The following is a 12,421-nucleotide window of genomic DNA, read 5'->3' on the forward strand; positions in this document are numbered from 1 at the left end:
TCTCTTCTCTGATTATATGTGAATTTTGGAATCATTTTCTCTTCTGCTTTTGGCATAATTCTTTTTCAGATTTAGTACATGCAAACAGGGTCATACCACATTTTATATCGAGAAGATATTTCAAGGTTGTTAAGGGCTTTTTAAAGGTCATACTTTGGAAGTACTACAAACTCTGTTAGAAATTTTAGTTTCTAATATGCCCAATATTTAGAGTACTGAATAGATCATTCAGAGAAGGTAGGCTTTAGCTCTCTGTCAGATTGATAGAGGGCCACTGCCCAGATCCATGTTGAAGCATGGCTGAGCTTTGCAGGAAAGGGTGTCACAGTCGCCTGGGGTTGTCCACTGCGAATGTGATTGTTCAGGGGGCAGTGGCAGTGCCAGCATAGAGGTATTATAGAAACTCCATTCCCGGGGAGAGCAACTTCTAGATGCACTAAAATCTAGTACCTTGGTTGGGTGAAGAGATATGAGATCATAAACTCCAGTCTTTTATTTTGGTTCTGATCTGCAGAGAGCAACCAGTCTTATATTTGAACATTTTTGCATGAGAGATAAGACTGAACATTTTACACTAATCTCTAATCTTAAATAAATTCAATGAACTTTCAGAGAGATCTAAAATTGTAGACCAACTGATTTTCTTAATTTTGCTACAATTTTAGGTTAAATTAGAATGCTTATCACAGCACTAAATTCTATATTGATTTTTTTTTTTATAAAGCATAATCCTTTTGTTGCCCTCAGAAGCTATACTTGATATTAACTTGGAATTATGTTGGACTTAAACCTTTCAGGATGACATCTCAAGAGACTAAAGAGATGAAAAGGTTAAAGTAGATTTTCTTCCCTTCAATACATGTTTTCCTTATTTGTCTCTGCCCCAGGTTACAAAATGAAAGTGTGTGCCAATCCCAACCACCGGTAATAGAGGCAGAGACTGTTCCAGGGTCCTCAGGAAATGATCCAAGAGAAGAACCAAAGTGTAGAACTTCAACACAGCAGGAACTAAATTGTAGCCCACATACCTCCTGTCCTGGAAGCAGTCCTCAGGGAGGCCCGCTTCTAGACCTCCAACCCCACCTGAGGTCTGATATATCTACAAGTAGAAGACATTCAGCTGAGCACAAAGATGGCAGAGATGACAGTTTGGACTGGTTTGACTTCATGGTACCAAATAAGATAGAACCTAAAAACACTGTTCTTGTGTCTCCTGGTCCCAAAGCAACTGAAAAACGCATGGCTTTGAAAATCTCTAACAACAAATCTCAAGGTAAGGAAAAGAGTGGGCCAGGCCAAAGGAGCAAATTAGAAGCTGGGCGGCTTCTATCACCAGGAGCGACAGATGCTCCACTGACACCAGGAAGTGTGGAGGATAAAAAGAGCAAAAGCAGAGCACTGGTATCTGAAGCAGCAGTCCCTACTGATGAACCCAGTTTGGTACTGACCCATCACGTCCCTAGCAGGCTGCTCAGGCTGCGCAGGGAGAAGGCCCAGGTGTCAGCCAGAAGTACCACCAGGCTGCCTTCACAGCCCAAAGACCCTTCTGCTCCTCAGTCCATTCCTGCACACGGTCCAGAAAGAACACCAGAAATATCCAAAGGAAAGAGATTGAGATCCCTTGCTGAGGAGGAGGAGCCTGAACTTGAAAGTGTTAAGACTCCAAGTCTCCCAATAGCCAAACTAGCAAAGTTTACTTTCAAACAGAAATCAAAACTGATCCACTCCTCTGAAGAAAACATTCGTGCATCTCCTGGCACAAGTAAAATAAAAGTTTGTAGTCCTAAAATTCCCCAACATAGAATACGAAGAGAAGCAGCTGTGTCTGTGAAGGGTCCAGAAAAGCTGACCTCTTCCTCAGGAAACAGAAACTTCAGTCGGCAACAGGGTAAGACAAAGGAGCTGTTACATCAGCCACCAGAGAAAGATGGATCAAGAGAGGAGAAGGGATGTGGCCTTGAAAAGAGGGTTATTCAGCCTGCATTGGAGCTTGGGAACAAGACTGGGCATTCTCATCTCACTTGTGAGACAGACAGAAAGGAAGAGGTTTCATCTAGTAAGAAAAGCAACAAGGTTCATGCTGGCACATTGGCCAAATTGGCAAACTTCTCTTTTACTTCCCTGCTGGAATCCAAATCAGAGTCCCCTCCTCCTCCTCCTGAAAGGGAGAACTGGGGTGAGAGAGGCCCCAGCCCGCCTCCTCCAACCACAGATCCAATGCTCGGGAGCAAAAGGAAATCTTTTCAGCTTCAGGGCTCCACTGAGAAACTGATTCTTTCCAAAAATTCTCTCTTCACTTTATCGGAACTAGATGATGAAGCATTAGATTTTGACTGGGATGAAGAGATGAGAAAAAAGCCATAATTATAGAAAACTTTCTGATCAAATTTATAAGACCTTTAGGATAACTCAACATAATACCTTTAGGATATCAGTGTAGTATTTATAAGTGTATGAACTATCGTCCAGTTTGAGTACCAGCTTCCCCATCAAGTTTTGTATTTTCAGGTTTATTTTTGTAACTTAAAAAGTTATCTAATTTGGGTAAGAGTGATAACAGCACTTGAAATGAATGGATTGTACTTAATTTTTCAAATGAAGTATTCCCAAACATGTTTTTTGTTTTTTCTAATCTGGGTTTTTGTTTTGTTTTGTTTTGTTTATGAGGAGGGGCTTATTTCCCTGAAAGGTAGCACTCATCAATCCAGCAAGGCAGATGAACTCTTCTTCTATTTTTTCTTTTGTATCTTTACCCAGGATGTACTAAGTATGGTGAATATTTATTATCACTTGGAATGATCATGTGATTTTTCTAATATTACTTTTGTGTTTATTCTCATCCACCAGATTAAATGTGACTAATGCTTTTCCGTCTTTGAGAGAGAGCCTTACGATTCCATAGTATTCCTAAAGATCTGGCAGCTAGTCAAATAGTAGGTTTCTGAAGTACTGGCCTTTTGAGTTTCCTTTTTTCTTGAGCCAACATTATGTGCCTCGGGTTCTTTTTTCTTCTCCGGGACTACCTTCCACACAACATAAATTGTGTGGTCAGTAGAAGAGAGTGTACCATAGTCTCAGTCATACATCATGTCACATGTACCCAAGTGGTTAATTTGGAGATGTGATTCCTGCTAAGCTATGATTCATTTGTCTTTAAAATCAAGAAAGTGATTATATTTGACAGGAATAGATAAACTGTTTTTCTGTTTGCATTTAAATCACTTCTTCCTTTGGATTCTAGCAGGGTCCTTAGGATTCCTTAGTTACAGTCTTTCTTTTTTGAATTATGCATTTGTACCATTATGATTGACTCCTTAATTGTCTGAAGAACTTTTGGGCATGAAAATTATTCAAAACTATATGTAATTTGCTAAGCTTTTACTTCATTAAATTCAGAGAAAAATTCAAAATTTGGAAAACAAATTTTTCTTAAGCATTTAAAGATTAATTCCAAAATTGACTAAATTTCCTGAAAAAATTTAAACTGTGAGAACAGATTCAGTATGTATAAGTCTTTTGAAGTCTTGAAACAATAAACAGGTGATAAAATATATACACAAGCAGTGATCATAAAATTTATTATTGCATATTGACTTATACCTGTCCTAAAACATCAAGACTGTAGGGCAAGTAATTTATTATTTCTGTACTTGTTGATAACTTCCCACACAGTATGATTCTTAATCTAATATATTCCTAATCTTTCAGTATTCTTTCTTTCCTGGGTTTTATTATTCTTCCTACAACAAAAAGGGAAAAAAAGGATTTGGGTTTTTGACCAGTTGAATCTAGTCTGGATATGGTTGTTGTGTAGATGCGGGTAATTCAAACCTGAGCCACAGTGTGGAGCTGACTTTTTATGTTTGAAACTTGGTGTCTTTTGTAGTAATGATGCATTAGATTTTATATGATCAACAGTACCTAACCTATTGGCTTGTCATTAGGGTTGTTATCATTATTTAAAATGTTTGTATTCTTTATTGGGAATCTTGAGTCTAACAGTTTCATTTCTTAGTAGTAAGAAATTCAATTTTTGTAGTTTTTAGTAGTTAACTTGTCAAGAATATTGAGTAATTCATTTTTTAAAATACAGTGTTTATTTGTATCTCTTCCTTGGTCTTTTGTGTAACCACTTAGGCCATTTTCTGTATGGTATTTGTGTCCATCATACTCCTGTTACTTACATTATGCTAATAACAACATCCTATTATTTATTCAGTTTTAATACCTATTGCCAAGATCATCTGGCCAAAGTATGATTTCTTTCTTCTTATTCTTTAGTGCATACCCAGATAGAAATAACTACATATAGCAATTTTCTCAACAGACAAAATTATTAGCAGAAAAAATAGTGTAAACATTGACCTACTTACTAAAAAATTTAACTTCTAGCACAGCCTGCTCTTGTACTATGACCACCTTGATGTACTTTTATTTGATTTAGAGTCACACAGCTTGGTCAGTGATCCCTCTATGCTGACTCCAGTATCCCTTTAACACTCTGTTGTTTGAGAACAACAGGGTCTTCCAGACCTGCTTTTATTTTTTTCCTCCCTCATATTGCAGAATCAGCCAGCCCCAAGATAGCTCTGTTTTCTTTAAGGGTCAGTGGCATTAGAGACCAAATTCTGGGTCTCAGGGGTACACAAGAGAGTCATTAGTGAGCAAAAATTCTACCACTGCTATGGGGTCATTCTTGGTGGTTTCAGAATGGAAAATGTTTTAATATGTTGAGGTCACATTTTATCCTGCTGCATCCTACCTTTCTTACCGTATGTAATTGCACTAGAATGAACTCTCATTTGGGCTTTGATGTGTGTATCAAAGAAGCACATAGGCAGGGGGAATGTATAGAATCTAAAAGATCATATTTCTGGTCAGTAAAGAAAACTGTAAAAATTAACCTTTAATTCCAAATCATCATACCAAAATATTTTATCGCCATTGGAATCCTTAATATCTACTTAATTTTTTGTGAAAGAAAAGAGTAGACTATTATAACTATATAAAAATTGAATTTTCTGGGACTGGAGTTGTAGCTGAGTGGTATAGCACCTGTCTAGCATGTGTGAGGCATTGGGTTCAATTCTTGGCACCATATACAAATAAATAAATAAATATCCATTAACAACTAAAATATTGAATTTTCTGACCCTATAAAAGATTAATCTTCAGTGTATATTTACATTAAAAATTTATGATAGGAATTTTGTTGTTATAATTTTCAGTATAGAGATACAGGAAAACCAAGCAAATTATTCTGATACTTTTAACTCTTAGACTTTTTCTGGAGGCATACCAAAATTTTAATACTCATTTTTGGTTAACAAATTTTAATTCTAACAAATCTACTTATTCTTTTTTGTATTTTAATTTTTTTCTAGAGCCAAATAGGGTCTTTAAAGAAGTTGTTAACTTCCAAAGAACAAAGACAAGTTAATGACAATTCAACTCTATGTATTCTTTATGTGCACTTGATTTCAATCTCTTTCCCAAGTGCTAACCTACCTGGAAGGTAGCTAGAGAAGAGCTTGGGTCAGCTACAAGGAGGATGCCTGGAGCTCGACTTTAGCCTGTCCACAGCATTGGAGAGTTCAGAATCCACCTGCTCTGGAAATGAGATTACTAGGGAATACCCAGGACCCTGTGAGCCTTTCAGATGTAGTTTATCAAGCAACTTAGCTCCAAGCCTAACAACCTCACAGGTGGGGAGAGTAGGCTGCTGCTGGTTACTCAGTGTTCAGACTAACATCTTTCATGTCTGCTTTTCATTAACATACAGGGGGGATTAAGGGCTCCTGGCTCATGTTAGTACTCTCTCTAGTTGAGGTTTTGCTGTCATTGTTCCATCTGTGTGCAACATGGCCTCTGAGGTATGTGTGGAACCATCACCCACACAAATCCTCTTTATTGTCACTTAGAACATACACAGGAAGTAGTGGTCACTACCCTTATGACATACTTTGTTTTCTTAAATCAATTCCACAGACACCTTCTTAAAGGCTTAAAATGCATCTAAGGATGATATTTGTAAAAGTGTACTTGACAAATGTTGAACTAGATGTAATAAAATTATTGATGTGTCTATGTAAATACTCTGATATGAATTATAGACCAAGGAACAAAATAGAGTGTGTACACACACACATACATACTTACCTTGGGCCTGCTCTTACCAGGAAGTAGGGACTAAATTATTTATCTTATGAACACAAATTATTTTTAGGCCACTTTTTCTGTTTGGTTGGAACCTTAATGCCTTAGCATAGTTGAGCCACAGAAAGAAAGTATGTGTATCAAATGTATTTTAATGTAGGGATGAACGTGCTTTAACGTAGGGTTTTCACAATAAACCAAACTAGTGTTGAATCTAACTTACATATCAGTTCCTACTAATCAGGTGAATTGGATTCTAGAATTGGCCTGCAATAACTTTGTCATGATCAGTGATTTCATCCACAACATCCAAGAGGATCAGGCCTATTTGAATCAGGTATTGTTGAATTACAAAGGAAAACCTCAGAGGCTAGCTGAAATAAAAGTAGGTTTGCTATAAGGGTATAACAGGGAACGTCATTAAGGACAGGAAAGTCTGACTGGGTCTATATGGCCGTAGAGCTGGAAAGTCAGGCCTGAAGCTCTTCCCTGTGTCTCTCCTGCATCCTCAAGGTTCCTTCCTTACTGCTTCTCGGTTAGTGGGCTGGTTTCCTGCCCCCTGGCAACCTTGCTCTCTGCTCAAGGCTTGTCCACTCCAGGTCCCTGTAGCTTTTGGTCTTCTTTGGGGCCTGGTTCCTGCTCTCTCTAACTCTTCCAAATGAGCACCCATCTTCATCTCACTGATTCCAGCTCTGTGCTTTTTATTTCAAAATCTTGATTTGTTCACTTTGCTTCAAAAAGGAGTGGACCGTGGGGTGTGAGTGGACACCTGGCATAAACCCAACAACCTGGGCTGTGGACAGTCTCTTGAGTGGGAGGCAGTGAGTGGCCCATCTACCACACCACTTTCTCCAAAGGGTTTTTTGAGTATAGGTCCTATAATTCTATAAACTTTATTGATTCTATTCTAGTGCTTGAGTTGAGAGAACATGTTTCTGAAGACACTTGGATCATCTTTCCCAAGAGAGCCAGGTAAATGGCTAGCTAATAGCAGCCAGGTGCTTTCTAGGGACTGTGAGCAGCTCCTGGCCGTGCTGCAAGTACAGATGAGGCTGCAAGCCACAGAGAGAGCTGTTTGTTGTGTCACTGCCTATCAGGCTTCTGTGTTCCTATGCCTCAGTTGCTCATCACTGTCACATCATAGCTGTTAAAAATACTTAGATGAAAGTCAAAATAGATGGGAGAGTGTGAAGGGTATTTCCCTGAAGTACATTTAGGAATACTCTGCAATAAAGGTACATTTTTACATTTTCCAGATTTTGAACTTTACAATTGCCAACAAAGCAGAGACTAAATCCACTTTGTAATCCACCTAAGTATCTTAGGCCTTCTTTAATCCTTTTTAGAACTATTCAGAAGAAATGGTCCCAAATAATTTTAAGTGAAGAAGTAATGCAATTTCAATATTTAATGATTATTTTATCATTGTTGGGAAATTAAATTCCTTTTAAAGATGGAGGACCTAAGAGCATCTTGAGGAATCTACCATATCTAAGATGATTTGCTGTCTCCTAGGGTTTTCAGTGTGAAGCGGGGAAAGACATTGTTGCCTAAGACACTGGTTCAGTCAGCTTTTTGCTATTGTAACCAAAAGACCTGATAAGAACAATTTTAGAGGAGGAAACACTTATTTGGCACCCACAGTTTCAAATGGCCAATTCCATTGCTCTGGGCCCAAGGTGAAGCAGAACATCATGGCAGAAGGGCATGGTGGAGGAAAGCGGCTTAGGACATGGCAATCAGGAAGCAGAGAGAGTTGTGCTTACCAGGAACAAAATACAAATCCCAGTGGCACATTCCCAATGACCTCTCTTCCAGCCACACTTTACCTGCCTACAGTTACCACCCAGTTAATCCATATCAGTGTATTAATCCATTGTTTAGGATATAACTCTCATCATCTAATCAGTTCACCTCTGAACCTTCTTGCATTGTCTCACACATGAGCTTTTGGGAGACACTTCACATGTAAACCATAATAGGCACACTAAATCCCCAGTGAGACTCCTCATGTAGAGCTAGCCCCAAGAATTGGTAAAGGTGGAAAAAAACTAAGGATCTATATGTACATCATGCTCCATCCTTGAAAGAAAGGAAGGGTGCTTGCCAGACACCCCAGTAGTTTCTACCCCAGTATCATGACTCCTTCATGAAGGCCACAAAAGCAATGAAATTTTTATTTCAGTTCCATTTGTGGATATTGTAATAACTTCAGAAATGCTAAAATACCCTGGCTTTCAAAAAAAACTTTGAACCAAAATTAAGTTCACAAGAAATGAAACTTTTCTAAATTGGTTTTAAGTACTAATTTTCCCCAATGAGATGTTAATTACAATATAACAATAATATTGACCATCATAATATTAATACTTCAAGTTCTCAAAGCACATTTAGTACATAAAAACACTTGATCTTAACAACACAAGTAATATTCATAGTTCAGGTAACATCCTAATGAGGGAAAAATCTCCAACAATTAAATGGCTTTTAAAAAATAAACATTTGAATGAGATTAGATTTAGGAACATGTACTTTCCAACTCCTTACCTCAGTTCTTATTGCTCCATTTAAGATTATCAATAAATGGTAAGCTCTCTTGTTTGAATGTGCTAGTTACTCTCAACATTTTTAAAGTGTTATTTAATGTGCACAGAGATCTCTTAACAGGTAATATCGTCATTTTACAGATCACGTGACTGCACCTTAGAGATACCGAATGACTACACTTACATTACTGATTAAAGCTGTAATATCTATATCAATTCATAAAGTGAGAAAAACAATTAGCTAAAAGAAACTCCTTACTTTGCTATGCTCTTCATACCCTTCCTGTCACCATACATACACCTCTGCCAGGATCTGCACTGTGTCCTGCGTTCTTTCCCTTACAGGACAGGGCTGTTCACACTGTATCCCAGAAAAACCTTCCACCTTGTGCCAGTCCCATCCTTTCTTACCTATTCCAGGACATAGCTCTGGCAATTTCCATGCACTCGTGCTATGCCAATTCACCCCCCTCAGTATCATTTCCACCAAATACAAGCATCCTGGCATTTCTCCTATCTTAAAAAAACTCTACTTCCCCTTTAAGCAAACACTTTGAAAAAGTGATGCCTGTTCCCTGGCTCCAATTCTTGTTTGCTCTTTCTTCTGAACCCATACCAGTTAAGGTTTTGCCGGAACTTCTGTGCTAAACACTCTTATCAAGGTCACCAGTGACATTCAGTGCTCTACTGGGGCCTTACCGTCCTTGATTCTGCACAGCTGGGGAATCCCTCTCCCTAATTAACTTGATATGCCCTTGTTTTATAAGACATTGTGCCTGTGGTCTTTCTTACTAACCTCTTTCAACCTCCTCAGCTTTTCCACTCCTTACCTGGTTTTCTCTTCTCCTGGACCTTTAATGTTTGAGTGATCCAGGACTCTCTTCCATCCCCGTCTATTTCCTTGGCATTTGAATCTTTTATTACCTAAAGTTTCCTTTCTTGAACTCCACACTCCTATATTCAACTCCTATTCAATATTTCTACTTGGATATCTGAGTACATCTCAATTTCAACATATTTCAAATAACATACCTGATCTCCCAAAATATACTCCTTTCCTAGATTTTATCCATCTCAGTAAATTAAATGGAGTTCCATCCTTCCAGTTGCTTAGACCAAAATCTTCAGTCATCTTTCACAAATTGACTTTGTCTTATACTTCCCATCTAATCTGTTAGCAAATCCTGTAGAATATCTATTGAAAACCTATCTAGAATCTGATCATCTGTTCACTTCTCCCCACATTTGCTGCTAATGCACAGTCCAAGCCACTATGATGTCTTACTTAACCAACCTGCCCCCTATCTGCCTAGAGTCTATTCTCAGTAGAAAAGTCTGAATGATCCTGTTCATACGTAAAGTCAGATCATGTTACTTCTCATGTCAAAACTTCTATGAGCTCCTCTTACTCCATAAAAGCAAAATTCCCCATTAGTAATGATCTGCATGTCTGACTGTCTTCTACCTCTTTGACATAGTACACCAATTTTCCTGATGTTCTCCCCATGTCTGCAGAGATATGATCCAGCCTCAGAGCCTTTTGGCTTACTATTCCAGCTTTGTGGAATACTCTTTCCCTAAATTAGCAAAGATTCCTACCCTCACATTTATTCAGACTGTGAAAATATCATCTCTCAGTGAAGCCTGCCCTGTTACTCAAGATTTCAAAACGTCCTCCTCTTACCAGTTTTCCAATCCAGTGACTTTTTTTATCCTCTAACTTACTATAAAATTCACTCATTTATCTTATTGTCTGTTTCTCAGGTACTAACAAGGGGTAAGGGACATCTGGAATGGATGGCAGAGGAAACAGCTGAGTTAACAGTTGCTTATTCCAGACCAGCTGAGGCTCCTATTGCATCTGCCACAGCTGCTACCCTAATGGCACTGCTAGTGACAGAGCTTGGGGTATTCCACTGACATCTTCCAGGACCTGATTGTTGCAGGAGTCAAACTGATCAATTAAATTGAGATTTGAAGAAGATCAACTTTTTGCTTGCTTTAGGTCTTTAAGGGTGGAACTAAGTTCTGCTATTTGCTCTGAAATGCTTATAATTGGAAGGGTGTATGTGATCAGTCATTGGATGAAGCCTGCCCAGAGAAGGAGAAATGACCTTGGGCTAAGCTCTCTGTAGCTGAAAACAGTCTTTGGAGGGGAAATCAGCTGTGAGCTGTCAGGTACCTACATCCTCAGCAGCTGGGGGAAAATAGGTCCATTGGTCTTAAATGGAAATTAGGGTAGTATACTTCACCACCTACCTTGCATTACCAGCGTCTGTCTCAGGGCTGTAACTAGGGTGAGAAGAGGAAGGTGATTGATTTGGGCACAAAATTTAAGGGAACAAAACTCAGTAATCAAAGTAAATATTTTGATGCTGTATTCTTAAAAATAGAAATACAAAAAAATCCATGATGAACACAACATCCAATTTTAAAATAAAGATGAGTGTTACTGATTTCTTGTTTTGCCTCAGACTCCATTATGGTTTAGTATTGTACTATCTTTCTTCACTGGAATGAGGCTCTGTGAGGGCTGAGGGTTGTCTGTTTTGCTCATTGATATCCTCCCAATAGTTAGAGAGTGCCTGGCACATAGCAGATGTTCAGTAAATATTTGTTGAATGAGATAGTTGATATTCGAGGAAATGTTTACCATTTTTCTGCTTTTTCTTTTTCCCCTTTCTTAGTATTTCTCCACCAACATTTACTGTGCATGAGAGACTGTCTCCATGTTAAAGTCAGGAGACTGCGCAGGGTGCAACATGTGACTTAGGGAAAGCACCTAATCAAAATAGGGTGCAATTTATTACAAAGGGCAATTTTGAGGTGTGTGCATTTAAATATAGTTTAATTGTTTTCATGATAAGATTTAAGGGATGTATGTAGTGTGTTCATTGTACTGACCACAACTGTTGTCATCTTGTAAAACTGTAACAGTTTTTGGAAATGTTCTGTTTATCCCTCAAAATTGCCCCCTTTCCAAGTATACATGGGTTTGGAATTCCATGACCAGCAGTTGAACAGAATGGAAAGAGTAGTGGTCAGCAGCTCCCCACCCCAGGATCCGGAAGGAGAGGTTCTAGGCTTGGGTTAGCAGATGAAGAGAATGCTTTCTGGACCAAACAACAGTTTTGCACATGATGTGAGAAGAGGATGTGGCCAGTCCTGCCAGGCCCTGACTTGAGTTCCCTCCTTCCTGGAAGGCCTGTCATCACCATACCCTGCCTTACCTGCTCCCCAGCCAATTCTAACTTTTTAAATAAGTCAGTGAAGGGAACTTGTGAGTCTGTGGGTCAGATACAAACCTCATGAGTTGAAGGCATTCAACTCATTCACTGTAGAAAAATGAGATTGCATCCCTCCAAGGCAAGGCAGAAACCTCAAGTATCAGGTCTCCAATGTCTGCTAAAAACAAAGCAAAATAAAAACAAAACTGAAACCTGCCAAATGGAAATTTAGCACTGAGAAATTTCAGAAGCAGGTGAGCTGCTCATCTCTGGAACAAGAGCGATACATGGAGATGCTAGGGTGTTGAGGTGGTACTGCCTCGCGATGCGCAAGTACTACTATCCTCTAGGACACAATGGCGAGATCTGAGGAGCATGAAGGATTGTGTGCATATGGAGAATGAAGGAAGTGGACCAAAATTGAGCACCTACTATGTGTTAGGGCATCATTTAGACACATGTGAGGTATATACAAGGTATATAGGTAGGTAT

The 12,421-nt window shown here is 38.8% G+C and overlaps 1 protein-coding gene across 3 annotated transcripts in view; it reads left to right on the forward strand.

The window, feature by feature from the left end:
* The window catches only part of MCM9 (minichromosome maintenance 9 homologous recombination repair factor), an 86,046-nt gene extending 81,806 nt beyond the window's left edge, over positions 1 to 4,240 (forward strand). For all 3 annotated transcript variants that reach the window (XM_079148999.1, XM_079149001.1, XM_079149000.1), the window contains one exon: positions 888 to 4,240. In XM_079148999.1, coding sequence (XP_079005125.1) covers positions 888 to 2,364 — 1,477 coding nt within the window. In that variant the 3' untranslated portion in view covers positions 2,365 to 4,240. The remainder of the gene's footprint in view (positions 1 to 887) is intronic.
* Positions 4,241 to 12,421: the final 8,181 nt, after the last annotated feature.

This window comes from Sciurus vulgaris (assembly GCF_902686455.1).
Source record: "Sciurus vulgaris genome assembly, chromosome: 7".
Classification (NCBI taxonomy): domain Eukaryota; kingdom Metazoa; phylum Chordata; class Mammalia; order Rodentia; family Sciuridae; genus Sciurus; species Sciurus vulgaris.